The sequence below is a fragment of the Petromyzon marinus genome, chromosome 6 (assembly GCF_048934315.1).
Source record: "Petromyzon marinus isolate PM22_M1 ecotype Great Lakes invasive population chromosome 6, UKy_Petmar_22M1.pri1.0, whole genome shotgun sequence".
Taxonomy (NCBI): Eukaryota; Metazoa; Chordata; class Hyperoartia; order Petromyzontiformes; family Petromyzontidae; genus Petromyzon; species Petromyzon marinus.
Genome location: NC_133672.1, coordinates 17,770,814 through 17,789,347, shown reverse-complemented (window position 1 = coordinate 17,789,347; position 18,534 = coordinate 17,770,814). Strand labels below are relative to the sequence as shown.

Genomic DNA, 18,534 nt, shown 5'->3' with positions numbered 1-18,534 from the left:
TTGATAGTGCGTGTAGGTGGGGTGTTGATAGTGTGTGTAGGTAGGGTGTTGATAGTGTCTGTAGGTAGGATGTTGATAGTGTGCAGGTAGGGTGTTGATAGTGTGTGCAGGTAGGGTGTTTATAGTGTGTGTAGGTAGGGTGTTGATAGTGCGTGTAGATAGGATGTTTATCGTGCGTGTAGGTAGGGTGTTTCTAGCATGTGTAGGTAGGGTGTTGATAGTGTGTGTAGGTAGTGTTGATAATGCGTGCAGGTAGGGTGTTGATAGTGTGTGCAGGTAGGGTGTTTATAGTGTGTGTAGGTAGGGTGTTGATAGTGTGTGTAGGTAGGGTGTTGATAGTGTGTGTAGGTAGGGTGTTGATAGTGTGTGCAGGTAGGGTGTTTATAGTGTGTGTAGGTAGGGCGTTGATAGTGTGAGCAGGTCGGGTGTTTGTAGTGTGTGTAGGTAGGGTGTTGATAGTGTGTGTAGGTAGGGTGTTGATAGTGTCTGTAGGTAGGGTGTTGATAGTGTGTGTAGGTAGGGTGTTGATAGTGTGTGCAGGTAGGGTGTTTATAGTGTGTGTAGGTAGGGTGTTGATAGTGTGTGCAGGTAGGGTGTTTATAGTGTGTGTAGGTAGGGTGTTGATAGTGTCTGTAGGTAGGGTGTTGATAGTGTGTGTAGGTAGGGTGTTGATAGTGTGTGCAGGTAGGGTGTTTATAGTGTGTGTCGGTAGAGTGTTGATAGTGTGAGCAGGTAGGGTGTTTGTAGTGTGTGTAGGTAGGGTGTTGATAGTGTGTGCATGTAGGGTGTTTATAGTGCGTGTAGGTAGGGTGTTTATAGTGTGTGCAGGTAGGGTGTTTATAGTGTGTGTAGGTAGGGTGTTCATAGTGTGTGCAGGTAGGGTGTTTATAGTGTGTTGATAGTGTGAGCAGGTAGGGTGCTGATAGTGTGTGCAGGTAGGGTGTTTATAGTGTGTGTAGGTAGGGTGTTGATAGTGTGTGTAGGTAGGGTGTTGATAGTGTGTGTAGGTAGGGTGTTGATAGTGTGTGCAGGTAGGGTGTTGATAGTGTGTGTAGGTAGGGTGTTGATAGTGTGTGTAGGTAGGGTGTTGATAGTGTGTGTAGGTAGGGTGTTGATAGTGCGTGTAGGTGGGGTGTTGATAGTGCGTGTAGGTGGGGTGTTGATAGTGTGTGTAGGTAGGGTGTTGATAGTGTGTTGATAGTGTGAGCAGGTAGGGTGTTTGTAGTGTGTGTAGGTAGGGTGTTGATAGTGTGTGTAGGTAGGGTGTTGATAGTGTCTGTAGGTAGGGTGTTGATAGTGTGTGTAGGTAGGGTGTTGATAGTGTGTGTAGGTAGGGTGTTGATAGTGCGTGTAGGTGGGGTGTTGATAGTGCGTGTAGGTGGGGTGTTGATAGTGTGTGTAGGTAGGGTGTTGATAGTGTGTTGATAGTGTGAGCAGGTAGGGTGTTTGTAGTGTGTGTAGGTAGGGTGTTGATAGTGTGTGCAGGTAGGGTGTTTATAGTGCGTGTAGGTAGGGTGTTGATAGTGTCTGTAGGTAGGATGTTGATAGTGTGCAGGTAGGGTGTTGATAGTGTGTGCAGGTAGGGTGTTTATAGTGTGTGTAGGTAGGGTGTTGATAGTGCGTGTAGATAGGATGTTTATCGTGCGTGTAGGTAGGGTGTTTCTAGCATGTGTAGGTAGGGTGTTGATAGTGTGTGTAGGTAGTGTTGATAATGCGTGCAGGTAGGGTGTTGATAGTGTGTGCAGGTAGGGTGTTTATAGTGTGTGTAGGTAGGGTGTTGATAGTGTGTGTAGGTAGGGTGTTGATAGTGTGTGTAGGTAGGGTGTTGATAGTGTGTGCAGGTAGGGTGTTTATAGTGTGTGTAGGTAGGGCGTTGATAGTGTGAGCAGGTCGGGTGTTTGTAGTGTGTGTAGGTAGGGTGTTGATAGTGTGTGCATGTAGGGTGTTTATAGTGCGTGTAGGTAGGGTGTTTATAGTGTGTGCAGGTAGGGTGTTGATAGTGTCTGTAGGTAGGGTGTTGATAGTGTGTGTAGGTAGGGTGTTGATAGTGTGTGCAGGTAGGGTGTTTATAGTGTGTGTCGGTAGAGTGTTGATAGTGTGAGCAGGTAGGGTGTTTGTAGTGTGTGTAGGTAGGGTGTTGATAGTGTGTGCATGTAGGGTGTTTATAGTGCGTGTAGGTAGGGTGTTTATAGTGTGTGCAGGTAGGGTGTTTATAGTGTGTGTAGGTAGGGTGTTCATAGTGTGTGCAGGTAGGGTGTTTATAGTGTGTTGATAGTGTGAGCAGGTAGGGTGCTGATAGTGTGTGCAGGTAGGGTGTTTATAGTGTGTGTAGGTAGGGTGTTGATAGTGTGTGTAGGTAGGGTGTTGATAGTGTGTGTAGGTAGGGTGTTGATAGTGTGTGCAGGTAGGGTGTTGATAGTGTGTGTAGGTAGGGTGTTGATAGTGTGTGTAGGTAGGGTGTTGATAGTGTGTGTAGGTAGGGTGTTGATAGTGCGTGTAGGTGGGGTGTTGATAGTGCGTGTAGGTGGGGTGTTGATAGTGTGTGTAGGTAGGGTGTTGATAGTGTGTTGATAGTGTGAGCAGGTAGGGTGTTTGTAGTGTGTGTAGGTAGGGTGTTGATAGTGTGTGTAGGTAGGGTGTTGATAGTGTCTGTAGGTAGGGTGTTGATAGTGTGTGTAGGTAGGGTGTTGATAGTGTGTGTAGGTAGGGTGTTGATAGTGCGTGTAGGTGGGGTGTTGATAGTGCGTGTAGGTGGGGTGTTGATAGTGTGTGTAGGTAGGGTGTTGATAGTGTGTTGATAGTGTGAGCAGGTAGGGTGTTTGTAGTGTGTGTAGGTAGGGTGTTGATAGTGTGTGCAGGTAGGGTGTTTATAGTGCGTGTAGGTAGGGTGTTGATAGTGTCTGTAGGTAGGATGTTGATAGTGTGCAGGTAGGGTGTTGATAGTGTGTGCAGGTAGGGTGTTTATAGTGTGTGTAGGTAGGGTGTTGATAGTGCGTGTAGATAGGATGTTTATCGTGCGTGTAGGTAGGGTGTTTCTAGCATGTGTAGGTAGGGTGTTGATAGTGTGTGTAGGTAGTGTTGATAATGCGTGCAGGTAGGGTGTTGATAGTGTGTGCAGGTAGGGTGTTTATAGTGTGTGTAGGTAGGGTGTTGATAGTGTGTGTAGGTAGGGTGTTGATAGTGTGTGTAGGTAGGGTGTTGATAGTGTGTGCAGGTAGGGTGTTTATAGTGTGTGTAGGTAGGGCGTTGATAGTGTGAGCAGGTCGGGTGTTTGTAGTGTGTGTAGGTAGGGTGTTGATAGTGTGTGTAGGTAGGGTGTTGATAGTGTCTGTAGGTAGGGTGTTGATAGTGTGTGTAGGTAGGGTGTTGATAGTGTGTGCAGGTAGGGTGTTTATAGTGTGTGTAGGTAGGGTGTTGATAGTGTGTGCACGTAGGGTGTTTATAGTGCGTGTAGGTAGGGTGTTGATAGTGTCTGTAGGTAGGGTGTTGATAGTGTGTGTAGGTAGGGTGTTGATAGTGTGTGCAGGTAGGGTGTTTATAGTGTGTGTCGGTAGAGTGTTGATAGTGTGAGCAGGTATGGTGTTTGTAGTGTGTGTAGGTAGGGTGTTGATAGTGTGTGCAGGTAGGGTGTTTATAGTGCGTGTAGGTAGGGTGTTTATAGTGTGTGCAGGTAGGGTGTTTATAGTGTGTGTAGGTAGGGTGTTCATAGTGTGTGCAGGTAGGGTGTTTATAGTGTGTTGATAGTGTGAGCAGGTAGGGTGCTGATAGTGTTTGTAGGTAGGGTGTTGATAGTGTGTGTAGGTAGGGTGTTGATAGTGTGTGCAGGTAGGATGTTTATAGTGTGTGTAGGTAGGGTGTTGATAGTGTGTGTAGGTAGGGTGTTGATAATGTGTGTAGGTAGGGTGTTGATAGTGTGTGTAGGTAGGGTGTTGATAGTGTGTGTAGGTAGGGTGTTGATAGTGTGTGTAGGTAGGGTGTTGATAGTGCGTGTAGGTGGGGTGTTGATAGTGCGTGTAGGTGGGGTGTTGATAGTGTGTGTAGGTAGGGTGTTGATAGTGTGTTGATAGTGTGAGCAGGTAGGGTGTTTGTAGTGTGTGTATGTAGGGTGTTGATAGTGTGTGCAGGTAGGGTGTTTATAGTGCGTGTAGGTAGGGTGTTGATAGTGGCTGTAGGTAGGATGTTGATAGTGTGCAGGTACGGTGTTGATAGTGTGTGCAGGTAGGGTGTTTATAGTGTGTGTAGGTAGGGTGTTGATAGTGCGTGTAGATAGGATGTTTATCATGCGTGTAGGTAGGGTGTTTCTAGCATGTGTAGGTAGGGTGTTGATAGTGTGTGTAGGTAGAGTGTTGATAATACGTGCAGGTAGGGTGTTGATAGTGTGTGCAGGTAGGGTGTTTATAGTGTGTGTAGGTAGGGTGTTGATAGTGTGTGTAGGTAGGGTGTTGATAGTGTGTGTAGGTAGGGTGTTGATAGTGCGTGTAGGTAGGATGTTTATCGTGCGTGTAGGTAGGGTGTTTCTAGCGTGTGTAGGTCGGGTGTTGATAGTGTGTGTAGGTAGGGTGTTGATAGTGTGTGCAGGTAGGGTGTTGATAGTGTGTGTAGGTAGGGTGTTGATAATGCGTGTAGGTAAGGTGTTGATAGTGTGTGCAGGTAGGGTGTTGATAGTGTGTGTAGGTAGGGTGTTGATAATGCGTGTAGGTAGGGTGTTGATAGTGTGTGTAGGTAGGGTGTTGATAATCTGTGTAGGTAGGGTGTTGATAGTGTGTGTAGGTAGGGTGTTGATAGTGTGTGTAGGTAGGGTGTTGATAGTGTGTGTAGGTAGGGTGTTGATAGTGTGTGTAGGTAGGGTGTTTATCGTGCGTGTAGGTAGGGTGTTGATAGTGTGTGTAGGTAGGGTGTTGATAGTGTGTGTAGGTAGGGTGTTGATAGTGTGTGGGTAGGGTGTTGATAGTGTGTGTAGGTAGGATGTTGATAGTGTGTGTAGGTAGGGTGTTGATAGTGTGTGTAGGTAGGGTGTTGATAGTGTGTGCAGGTAGGGTGTTGCTAGCGTGTGCAGGTCGGGTGTTGATAGCGTGTGCAGGTAGGGTGTTGATAGTGTGTGTAGGTAGGGTATTGATAGTGTGTGCAGGTATGGTGTTGCTAGCCCGTGCAGGTTGGGTGTTGATAGTGTGTGTAGGTAGGGTGTTTATTGTGTGTGTAGGTAGGGTGTTGATAGTGTGTGCAGGTAGGGTGTTGATAGTGTGTGTAGGTAGGGTGTTTATAGTGTGTGTAGGTAGGGTGTTGATAGTGTGTGCGCTAAGATTATTTTTCTTCTATAAATGTCCAAATGATAAGCCACTTTGTTGAGTTATTATTAGTCAACAGGTCGCTTCTGAAAAATAAGTTAATACCTCAGTGGGCTTTGCCTGGTCGGATGGGGGATATTTAGTTTCATTTGTATGTTTTTGGATGATTTATTTACCTTTCTTTTACTTTTACCTCCTATAATGTTAGTTTAACATGTAGCCTTTCGCGATCAATATCATCCATAATACAGGTTTTTTGCGTTAGATCGCGTAAATATATAAATGTGTCATTAAACCCGCCACCACCCGACACCACCCGACACAGCCAATTTGTAAGGTTTGTCACATAACCAGAACATGCCAATTCGTTACGAGCACAGCACACAGGTGTGTTGGAGAGCAAAGCCACAACATTTATAATCTGAGTACGACGTTTCGCCAGTAATTACAACTAGCTTCATCAGGCGACAGGCAAATCTGGCTGTAGCGACTTGGAAGACAAAGGCAGCCGGGTGTGGTTCCAGTCACCCAATCCCTCGTGTGCCGTTCCGGCCTTAATAGGTGATCGCTAACAGCACTTTCCCCAAGAGTCCGGTTCAGACTTTATGAAGGACCTTTGTACAACATACCCCTGAATACAATGTTTTTGTAATGAGAGATCGCCATCTAGTGGGCGCCAGGGGGTAACTGTACGGGCACTATCGGGTAATTTTCATCCAATCCTGAGCGGGGATGACATCTGGGCCAAAGGTGACGGGTGGAGCCGAAGGGGATGTTCGGGAACCATCAGGAAGGTTCCACAAGGCAGGGGAGGACTCGAGGTCGGTGTAGGAAGTCTCGGTTTCGGACCGCGTCGCTGCTCATCCTCTCCTCGCCATTGGCCACGTGGCGGATCCCCAGCGGAGCTCGCCTCTTCTCTCCGGCACACCGCCAGCCAGCGGCGGGATCGGAGAGAGAGTGGCGATCCTCGATGGTGGAACGGAGAGAACGCCTCGTCCGCGGCGGTTGATAAATGGGAAAAAAACCCCGGAGAGGGAAGGAGCGGAACTGTACAGTAATTCAGTTAATAAAGAAGCACCATGCAAGAGTCGTCGTGGAAGTCTTTTATTACATTGGAGTCAGAAGTGGTCCTCCAAGAGACAAGAATATTCCACTAGTGTGAAAAATGTCTAAGCATCTCAAGAGGAAGAACCCACCTGTTGCGTCTTCCGACGATGAGGAAGCGGGGACCCAGGAACTGCCGACCCCGGGATCCGTGGTCCCGGTCACAGGAACCACGGCTGGTGAGGTCGCCGCACCGGAGGCGGGCGGCGCGGCTGCGGCATCTCCTCCGCAGCGGGCTGAAGACGGCCGGAAGAGGGTGGAGGAGCAGCTAGAGTTGCTGCGGACGGTGCTTCTCCAGCTGGCGTCGCTTATCGCGTCGTCTACGGTGGCGGGGTGCCCACCTGAAGCATTGCCGGGGGGTCACGAGCGGAGGTTCGGGGCCGGAGCCTCGGAGGGTTCACCCCGCGGAGACGACGTCCGCCATTGCGGGCGCTGAAGAGACGTCCGCCATTACGCACGCCACGGAGACCGTGCGGCGGGAAGCCGCCATCTCGGACGGCGCGGCAAGGGCGCGGTCGGAGCCCGCCATTTTGAAGGGGCCGCGTGGCACACGACCTGCGGGGGCCGCCGCTGATATTGGGCGGAGCGGTGCTAAGCGCACCCGGCGGCTCCCGCATACCAAATAATTCTTCGCTGCCGGCGGCGATTGGAGCGCCTTCACTTGGAGGTTCGAAGCGGCGTTCCGCTCGGTTCATTGGTCGGAGGAAGAGGCGTTGGTCGCTCTACCGACTGTGTTGGATGACGACGCTCTAGCTGTGTTCAGGTCGATTCCCCCAGAAAAGAAGAATACGTTGAAAGGTGCGATTGCCGAGATGGCTGAAGTCTACGAGCCCCCTTCCACCGCACTTTTATCGTTCTATAAAAAAAAAATGTATGCCTCCAGTTTCCTACCTGGCTGCTGGCTGGGCTCCTCACCACTCTAATAATAACTATTGGTTCGTGGCTGGGGCTGTTGCCATCGAAACTTGCTGACTAACTGGCTAACTGTGTAACAAATAATAACAAGGTTGCATGAAAATTGCACCGAATTGCATCTAGAGCCACATGAAGGGGTCTCATGTAGATTCCGTGAGAAACATGGCGTCTCCAGTGTTGACATTGTATGACATGGGAGACGGGGCTTTGCTGACTCCTAGGTCAGATAGTAATAATCTACACGAGTTAATCATTAGCAAGCCCATAGCTTTCATGAAAAATGCAAGCAAAGCTTTAACATTGAGCATGCCAAACTTTTCTTGTATGTCAGGGGATACTTGACATACCAACATTTTAACAACACATTCAAATACGATATTTGATCTTTCGTATATAACAATCTGAAGTCAGTGTAATCACTATGGGGTTACCAAGTAATTGGACTGGGTGGGGAGAGCAACTGAAGGCTGCCCAGTTGTTGTGCCAGCACCACTGAAATTACACCACTGCAGAAATACGAACATTACACCACTCCTGATAAACACGATTTGCTCATGAGCTTCCTGGCATACAATAAGCCCTCTTTTCAGTTCATTATGAAGCACACGAGGCTCGATCGGCCATATGTATATGTGTATGTTGAACTTGTTTTGCACCATACCTAGCCAACTTCAAAATAAATTAGTTTTCAATCTAGATTTAAAAGTGCATAGCTCCAATGGCTTGGAACGGAAGAGTGTTTCAGATGGCCGCAGAAGCGCATCCGAAAGCGTGTGATGCAGTGACCATCTTTGTTCGATGGGTTAGCCAAAAGCCGCTGTGAGAATGACCGGAGTTTGCGTGATCGTTTATACTCCCTGACGAGATCAGCAAAGTATTGTGATTATAGAGGAAGACTTTGATGGGACAATTCCATCTTCTCATTGAGATTCATCTCATCTAACTCTTGAGCTCAGTCAGCATTACCAGGTAAGAGCCCACTTACATTGATATTTAATGTACTTTAAGCGTGATATCTCATTTAAAAAAAAATATTTATTCATGTTCTTTCCAGTCAGTGGCAAGTTTCTTCTGGCTGGAGTCCAGGAGAGTGGGCCGCACATTTAGAATATGAAATAAAAGTGGCAATTTACTTGAAACGTAAGTTTTCATAGCAATACAATGATCCATATTTGTTTTTGGGTAAGGCCACATGGTAGTTTTATTCAAAAATTATTGTCATTAACCCTCCACTACCCAACAAGATTGTTACTTTTGTAGTGCCATCGGTGGATGTCACTGCATGTTGTGTGAAGCCGGCCTGTGTGAAGCACGACACATTGCCGCTCACACCATCTACAGCACTGCAGTGGGAATGCAGTACTGGCCCTAGCGGGGGCCGGCAGAGATCGCTGATCAAGGAGTGCTGATCAAGGAGTGCAGCTTCTGGAGGTTAGGGGGCGAGAGTGCCAGGGACGGTGCAGGGGTACACAGGGGGGCCATGGCACTCCATGTGAACCCGGAGGCTTGGAACCGGAGGTACCGGTCCGGGGGCCCCAAAGAGGGGACTGGGGGAACACGGGACCAGGACCAGGACCCTCTCGAAGGCTCGAGAAAGGGGGCGTGGCTAGGGGCGGAGTAAGCCCTGCCACGGGCAATATCAGCCGGAGCCCTGAACGAGTCCGGCTGGCTGTTGCAAGAATCAAGACTGAAGCCGTCACCTGGAGAAGACCTGCCCGACTACAAGACCCGGACCCAAGCCGGGGTCCGGTCCGAGATAGCCACTCCGTGTGAGCTAGGGTTAGCTAGTCCGGAGGAGATACCTCCCTAGGATAGCTGGTGAAGGGGCAGATATACCCCTTCGTCGTTAGGGCTTTATTGTTAAATAAACGTGTTGTCTCTAATAAGTCTCTGCCTCCTTGATGTGAACCACTACACTTTTACAATTATTTGTACTAATGAAATTCAGTCGTGAAAAATCTCAAGCCAGAAGTTAATCAATCCGTTGGCATGTATGAAAAATATCTGACCAAAAAACTAATATAGATCAGAAGAGACTGATCTGCATATTTGTGCATATGGCCAGGTTCACTGTATCAACAAGAACTCTGTCTCCTTGTTGTTATCACAGTAAAATATCTAAAAACAATTCAATCCTTAGCTGAAAGTTAATATTTAGATTTTGTGAACCATTACCTGAATATTCTGCAAATCCTTGCGTATTCATGTATTTGTAGTGACACCGAGGACATCACTGTGTGGTGCCGGCCTTAGCGAGGCACGGCGTACATTACGGACACCCCGTACATGTGGGTGTAGCACCTGGACCCAAGCCGGGGTCCTGTCCATTGTAGCTACTCCCAGTGTAATTATTGTAGTTAGCCTGGTGGTGACGTAGCTAGTTACGGTGTAATTAGTGTAGTTAGCCTGGTGGTCACGTAGCTAGTTACGGTGTAATTAGTGCAGTTAGCCTGGTGGTCACGTAGCTAGTTACGGTGTAATTATTATAGTTAGCCTGGTGGTCGCGTAGCTAGTTACGGTGTAACTAGTGTAGTTAGCCGGGTGGTCACGTAGCTAGTTACGGTGTAGTTAGTGTAGTTAGCCTGGTGGTCACGTAGCTAGTTACGGTGTAACTAGTGTAGTTAGCCTGGTGGTCATGTAGCTAGTTACGGTGTAACTAGTGTAGTTAGCCTGGTGGTCACGTAGCTAGTTACGGTGTAATTAGTGTAGTTAGCCTGGTGGTCACGTAGCTAGTTACGGTGTAATTAGTGTAGTTAGCCTGGTGGTCACGTAGCTAGTTACGGTGTAATTGGTGTAGTTAGCCTGGTGGTCACGTAGCTAGTTACGGTGTAACTAGTGTAGTTAGCCTGGTGGTCATGTAGCTAGTTATGGTGTAATTAGTGTAGTTAGCCTGGTGGTCACGTAGCTAGTTACGGTGTAATTGGTGTAGTTAGCCTGGTGGTGACGTAGCTACTCTCAGTGTAATTAGTGTAGTTAGCCTGGTGGTCACGTAGCTAGTTACGGTGTAATTAGTGTAGTTAGCCTGGTGGTCACGTAGCTAGTTACGGTGTAATTAGTGTAGTTAGCCTGGTGGTCACGTAGCTAGTTACGGTGTAATTGGTGTAGTTAGCCTGGTGGTCACGTAGCTAGTTACGGTGTAATTGGTGTAGTTAGCCTGGTGGTCCACCACCATAGGTTGTCATCTGGTAAAGGGCAGTGACCCCGTGTGTTGGTATCAATAAATGTGTTGCCTTCAAGGAGTACGTCTGCGACTCAGTTGAACTCACTACATATATAAGAAAGCTTGAGGTTTCTAGACCCTGTGGATACAGGCTTCGTGGATAAGAGGGTCACACAGCAGGCTTCAGGGAAGGCTGGTGGAAGCCTGGTGCATGCGTGACCATGCTCATCTCACAGAAATGCCGCCAAGGAGATTCCTCCACACAATCTCTTCGCTGTCATCCACGCCTGGGAGATGAAGAAGAAGCCTTGCCTCCCCTTCACGCCCAATCCTCGACCTCCACAATGACGCACAGTTCATGACACGGATGGCCATGTAAATCTCGTAGGGAATCGGAAATTCTGTTAGTTGCGTAGGCCACGATTTATCGCATTTCCGATTCCCGACGAGCTTTACGTAAAGAGGGGAACGTAAATTTACGTGAGATGCTACGCGCGGTCAGGAGTAGACTTAATGCCGCCATTGCTCACATTTACATACATCCGTGATATCTCACCTACCCCAACAGCCTTAACATACTGTTGGGGTAGGTGCTGTTAGCGAGTACCTAATGAAGGTTAACACAGCACACGAGGGGGTGGGTAGCCAGCACGATGCCCGGCCGCCTCTTGTCTCCCTCGTGGCAATGTTTGCACACCGCACTAGGTACTTATTTGAGGCTGAGTCGACCTAGCGGAGACCCAGGACCGGTTCAGATAATCGTCACTGATGTTGACCTTGAGTGGGAATCGCACCCGGTTCGTCGGGTTTGTAGCGCAGCGTGCTAACCGCTACACTACCACTCTCCACAGCCACATACATGTAGACACGTACAACATGCGTGTCGATACAACTATGACTTTGGGTCACATTGGAAATTCTTCTAAAAATGTGTCCACCGTTCCCCCCCGCACCCTCAGTGGGTTATAGGTTGATGTAAACCGATTCCGATGCCGAGGAATTCAGACTGGTAATGACTAAAGCTCGTTGTTGTAAAACAATCTCACTTCATACATGAAAGCCTGGTAAGCCCCAACTTGTGAGCAATATAAAAAAATATCAGCCACTTCCTGTATGATCAAGACAATAAAGTAAGAACACTTTTCACAAGAAGATGTTTTTACCTTCATGATATTTACAAAAATCTATGGTGTCCACAGAATTGCAGGTTATTTGTTCTTTGAAAATATACTCATTCTTAATGACTTGGCAAAAAATATAATCATCACATATTTTAACAGCGATCACAGATGAAAAGTATGCCTTTTGTTGTGTTATTACATACGAGACATCTGCAGTTAAATGCCGATGAGTATAATTGCCTCGTTTTGTTTTGCAGTCTCTTGGTACCATGAGGATCATGCTTCTGGGCTTGGTCTTGCTGCTGATGAGCCCCATTGGCAATGCAGACCCACACCCTCGCAAGCCCAATTTTGTGTTGATGATGGCCGACGATCTGGGAATAGGAGACGTTGGCTGTTATGGAAATAACACCATTAAGTAAGAGATTTCCACACCACCAAATGCTACTTTAAAATTAAATGAACTAAGTTGTCTTAAAATGTTCGTATCAGACGCATGAGAATTGATTTCAGGAATTTTTACTTTACGCCAATAACACGACAAATCACTTCAGTCGATTATTAACAAGTCTTTCACCGATGTAAGTGCCCGTATTTAATGATTCGCTATTTTTCTGGTTCTTTCCTTGATGCGTTTAAAAATGTACCCGTGCATGTTCTCTCTAATTGTTGGGAGTGAGATATGTTTGAGGGTTACTTTTCCCCATGTGCTTTTTGATAGGACCCCTAATATTGACCGTCTCGCCCAAGAAGGAGTCAAGCTGACTCAGCACATTGCTGCTGCTTCACTGTGCACCCCAAGCCGAGCGGCGTTTCTCACTGGGCGTTACCCTGTCCGCTCTGGTAAGCATTACCAGGTGTTAACTACCAGCAGGTGCTGCAGTGGTGATATGTTAACTACCTCGTCCTGGTATGCAGAAGGTCATGGGTTCAATCCTGACCCTGACACCTGCTGTATATTTGGAGTTCGCATGTCTCTCTCTCATCATCATCACGGTGGCTAGGAGATGTTAACTACCTCGCCTGGTGTACAGGAGGTCGTGCGTTCAATCCCAACCCTGACACCTGCTGTATATTTGGAGTTCTCATGCTCCCCCCGTGGTCGCGTTGAAATTTTGTCCGGGTCCTCTGGTTTTTCCCTCCACATTTAGAAACACGCATTTCGAGTATTTGGCTGCTATAAATTTCCACGTGATAAGCCACTTTGTTGAGCTATTATTTGTGGCCAAGTCGCTTCTGATAAAGAGCTACACAGCTCAGTGGGCCTTACCTGGTAAAATAAAAAAAAAATGTTCAAATTGTTTAGTTTTAATAGTTCATTATAGTTTTGCGTATTGCCGCCCTGTCACTGACCTACTTAGTGGCAGGGTCACTGTTCTCCAGCCTGGTCCGGGAGCTTGTACACCAAACTGCGAGATGCACAATTAAATAACGCAATGTGCATTGTAACCGGAACACTGAAGCGGAACGCCAACCACCTGGGCTCCCTGTTCTGGTGAACATTCTGCCACCAAATATCCAGAGACATGCAAACTGCAAGGGAGTTTACACGTTTTCAACGATGCACCTCAACGCTGACTCGAAATCCGATCCCCCTTCTGGAATTGCGCTGCTGTTGCCATCCTATAATCTGAGCCGGATTCGGGAGAATGCTGGTGAACAAGTTTCAAGTTTCATTTATTAGGTAGAGCCCTGTGAGCCATGCGGCTCTTAAGTCGGGTGCAACCGCAACAAACAAAATATGAATCTACATTGCAGAAAACTATTACACCACAACCAGACCAAAATAAAGCTACAAAAACAATGTAAAAACAGTAATCATAGGAACAACACAGATGTTCAGAATACACATCTCATTTGAAACCCAAGCATCGCACCCCCTGGCTTTGAAACTCTTTGAAGACACTGGTGTGATAATGAACCGCATCAGAACATCAACAGGGCAATATGCACATCTTCACAAATGGACAACTAAAGACAAACCACACCGAGACTGGCCATGCAACCCAATCTGTGGACCAAAAAGTACTCTTTGGTTCTTTCGGTAAAGTCACGTAGAAAGAAAATAAATTAAATAATAGCATACGACACGTGTGTCAATGTTGTGTGTCTCTTTCTCTGTGTTGTCTCTCTCTGCTTGTGTGTCTGTCTGTGTGTCTCCGTGTCTGTGTTTTGTTATCTCTCTCAAATTTAGTTCTACCTGATGACGATTGCTTGTGTTGCAATCGAAATGTCGTATTCTATTATTTAATTTATCTTCTTTCCACATGTGACTTTACCGAAAGAACCAAAGAGTAATTCCTGCAGTCACAAAAGCTTCAAATCAAGTTTAAACCACTGTAGTCTGCGCTTCTTCAACGGAGGGGGATTAGCAAAACTACATAAACTCTCTCTTTTAACCCTCTCATGGCTAGCAGACCTCGATATTGGCATCTATCTCCTTGGGTATATTGCCATCGGCAATAACGAAAAGTATTACAGCTCCTCATGAATACAAATAATAAAGGGAGTTAAAGGTGCAGCAACCTTGTAATTGATTGATCGTATTCTAGATTTTAAGTTTCCGTGACTGCAATGATCCATACTCTTTGGTTCTTTCGGTAAAGTCACGTAGGTGAAAATAAAATAAAAATAAGATTAATCAATAGGAATAGGTTTTACCCTTTTAACTGGCACAAAAACTGACACCTTTATTCAAGGCATCATGTTTGCAATAACCACAACACAAGCAGTCAAAATGCAAACAAAAAAGACAACTCTGATAATAATATGCACTGTCCTTGAATTTGATTGGTCCACACACGAGACAGCTTTTCTTAGAGCCTAGTCTCCATTGGTGTTGGACCAGAAGACGCCAAAAGGCGTAATCAAATCACGACGTTATCAAATCACGACGTTTTGGAAGCAACACAAGCTTCCATCATCAGGTGGGACAACCACAGCAATTTTTTTTTCAGCAGAAATGTATTTTTGCTGTGGTTGTCCCGACTGATGACGGAAGCTTGTGTTGCTTCCGAAACGTCGTGATTTGATTAATCTTAATTTTATTTTATTTTTACCTACGTGACTTTACCTAAAGAACCAGAGTGATTTATCATACTTTTGCTGTCAGAAAGAGCCTGCACCAGAGGGAGCTCTAGAGAGACCTACTTGAGGATATTTGGCCCTCTTTTTCATCATCAGCCACCACCTTTAATAATCCCACTCTTTATGTTAACCACTTATCTTACGTACAATTGCATAATTGCGTTGCGCCATAACAAGGCACTGTGGGTATTCTTGTGGTCACCACCCTCACAGGCCGATAGGGGGCGGCCGAGAGAGTGAGCAGGAGGGGTGGTGGTTGACCTGGGGTAACCCCCCCCCACCCCCCTGGGTACCCCGTGACCGGAGGTTGAGACCCCAGATCCCCAAGGGGTGGGGGCTGAGGGCTAGGGGCCAACGGTTCATTCGCGACCCTTCAAGATACTTCTGGAAGGTTCTGGGGAAGGTGTGGTTAGGGGCGGGGTAAGCCCCAACTTGTGTATAAAAGCCGGCCCTCTCAAAGAGACCGGCAGTGTTCGTCCGCTAAAGACCCGAAGACGCCTGAAGACCAGACCAGCACCCAGGGACCCTCAACCGAAGCTCTTGTCAGAGCCGGGTTGCAGTGGACCAGCGGTGAGACCAGTACCCTGGCTAGGTCGGGTCAGGCTCGCCTCCCCTAGCTCCCGTAGCGGAGGACCCGTGAGAGCGTAGCCCGGAGTGTGTAGGGCATGCTCGAGGGGAGGCTGTACCTCCCTTAGGTTATCGGGTGACGGGACCGTACCCCGTAGTGTTACAGAGGCCATAGCTGTAAGTGTTACGGCTATTAGCGTTGTTACCGTTTATGTAATAAACGCGTTGCCTCTAAAAGAGAAGTCTCGCTTCCAGTTTACACCAACAACAATTGTGAAGCGCCTTGCATTCAGGCGTTATGTAAATCTATACAAGATAAGAATTTCAAACCACTGCTGGATGAAGACCTCCCTACACCACAGTCATCCCATGCAGTCCCCGCAATGCCACAATCCATCTCACTCATGAACTGGTCTCGTCTCTCCCTAACACTGAGTAGCCCAGTGACACTGAACCAGTGATGAACTGGGAATAAAAGTCAGCCCAGGCTTTTGGAAATACACCGACCAAGATTGATGTGCGATCTCATCGTCCCATTTGCGCTAGGTCCAAGAAAACAAATGGGCCGGTGAGGAAGAATCTTTGGGGCTGCCGAATATGAGACTTGATGCCAACTGGGAGCGCAAATAAGCAATGAAGTGTACACATACTCCTTGGTTCTATTCGGTAAAGTCACGTAGGTAAAGTCACGTACCTACGTGACTTTACCGAATAGAACCAAAGAGTATGGATCCTTGCAGTCACGAAAGCTTCACATCTAGAAGTGTACACATTAGGAGGAGTTAAAATATTTAAACATTTGCAAACACGCAGACGGGCCCACCGGCCCTGGGAATGGACTGGCCCACCAGGCATTTGCTCGGACTGCTGCCCTATGGACAGTCCAGGCCGCATTGAACCCTCATAATGTGCCTCAAAGTCCAAACTGGCCAAGTGCTTCATGTTTATTGAACAAATGGTGCTGGAAAATACGTCCCCGAAGGCCTGCAAACTGATGAACTGTATATGTAACTTTAACTTGCTTAATTTTTGTATTGGTTTATCAACGTATTTATGTTTTAATGACAGACAATAGCTACACAAATCCCCCTGTGATAATTTTATTGAGACAACAGTGGGTTGTTTTGAATTATATCAATAATGCAAATGTCTTTCCTATCTCATGGCAGGAATGGCTTCAAGTGGATATTTGCGTGTTTTCATTTTCAATGCCAATTCCGGAGGTCTTCCCACAAGTGAAATTACATTCCCCAAATTGTTAAAGGAGAAGGGCTATTCCACTGCGATAATAGGTGAGTTAATTTTGTGTAAGGGTTATAGTTTGTTGATCGAGAAAACCTATGAAACTAGCATATTGTGAAATCCACAGGGTAGCATTATGTGGTGGTAAGTAGAGAACAGTGCAGCAAAAGCCTCTGTTAGACTGTACTTCTATGCTCCCTGCCTTCACCAGCCTGCATTGATGAGCGTTGTGCAAGAATTAATCTCCACAATGAGTGTAATCATTTCAGTAATAAAGTTAACTTTCCCGCATGTGAAATAAATGTAATTCATTTTGAGATTATACATTGCTTTTTAAAGGTCTCCATGTCGTACAATGCACGTCTAGACATTATAGCACTGTTGCTGCTAAGTGCATCAGTCAACACTGGAACTTCTGAATGGAATCCAGTGCAGAATTCTTATTCATAATCCAGCCCCTCTTGCCTCTAATTGCCATTCCCTTGCCCCATACGGTGCAAACGAAGTTCAACATACATTACCCTGTATATTAAGCATATGCTTCTATGGTCCATGCTGTTCTCAAGTATTTCGCGTTACTCCACCCGTCTGTCAACCCACTGGCATTACTCACCTCTCCTCGTCTCGCCATGGCAATTGAATTTCCTTGTGGACTGTCCACACGGCGTTTCTGCATCGTTTCTATTGCCATACTCTGGAAGGCATTACTCGCGACTGTCCTAATTTAATACAAACCCGCGCGTCATTAAATTAAACTGCCAATTGGTTCGCGCATTCTCATCCGCGTTGCCAACGGTGAGGAGGCTCACAATAGGTCTACACTTTTCAAAACAAGAAATACTTAACTGTTTTTAATGTTCGATATGCAGGTATGTATTTTAAACTCGCCGCGTTTCTCAATTCTCTGCTGTAGGAAAGTGGCACCAGGGGCTGAACTGTGACGTGGCAGGAGATCACTGCCATCACCCGCTGAGTCATGGATTTGACTATTTCTATGGAATGCCGATGACAAACCTACGGGACTGCAAGCAAGGGGAAGCCAGTGTGATAATCGCAGGAAGCTCCAAGTTAGCCATATCTCTTGCTACCTTCTCCCTGCCACTTCTGCTTGCCCTACTCCTTTCCCATTGGGCAGGGCTTGTGCGCATTCCGAGAACCATATGGTTCGCTCTCGGTGTAGTTTTGGTGAGCGTCATTGGACTTATTGTGTTCACCATTAGTCACACACGGATGCTAAACTGCATTCTGATGCTGAACCACGAGGTCATTCAACAACCGCTTGTGTTGGAAAACCTTACGCAGAGGATTGTTTCCCAAGCCATTGGCTACATTGACAGGTATATACCAGTTTTTTTTTACCCAGTTTACATACACGTTCTTTACTTACGGGTTATACTTGGTGTCTATAACTAATTTAGGATTTTGGTTTGTGTTTAGAAATGCAAAATTGGAATATGCAACAACAAAAAATGCGCCTGAAATTTTGTCATGTCACTGGTAATTCAGTCTTCTTTTGAAAGTCAGTGTGTTTCCATAAAGTTGTGGCTTTGTGAATCAACATATTATTGGTTCTTTCAGTAAAGTCACGTAGAAGGGAAACAATAAAATAATAAAAATATAAAACAATAAAATTCTCACGACGTTTCGACTGCAACACAAGCAATCACCATCAGGTGTGAAAACCACAGCAGTTTTTCACACCTGATAATGATTGCTTGTGTTGCAGTCGAAACGTGAGAATTTTATTGTTTTATATTTTTTATTATTTTATTGTTTTCCTTCTACGTGACTTTACCGAAAGAACCAAGAATATGAATTCCTGCAGTCACGAAAGCTTTAAACCAAAATGAACACATTGTTATAATTGAATTAAATATAATTGTAATTTTAGTTGGCATATTTTTTATGCTGTTTAGTATAATGAAAACATATACCTTGATAGTTTTGTGGTAATAATTAACAAAATTAACCCAAACCCTGTTATGTTTTAACTCCTGACCTGCTACAAAATATCAAACCATTTCCTGGATAATGGCCTCTGCATGCTGATGGG

The 18,534-nt window shown here is 46.2% G+C and overlaps 1 protein-coding gene across 3 annotated transcripts in view; it reads left to right on the top strand.

Annotated features, from left to right (window-relative positions):
* LOC116939360 (steryl-sulfatase-like) overlaps positions 1-18,534 on the top strand; it is a 35,256-nt gene that overhangs the window by 2,684 nt on the left and 14,038 nt on the right. For all 3 annotated transcript variants that reach the window (XM_032947603.2, XM_032947604.2, XM_032947602.2), the window contains 4 exons: positions 11,843-12,003; positions 12,307-12,428; positions 16,409-16,531; positions 17,395-17,818. In XM_032947603.2, coding sequence (XP_032803494.2) covers positions 11,843-12,003; positions 12,307-12,428; positions 16,409-16,531; positions 17,395-17,818 — 830 coding nt within the window. The remainder of the gene's footprint in view (positions 1-11,842; positions 12,004-12,306; positions 12,429-16,408; positions 16,532-17,394; positions 17,819-18,534) is intronic.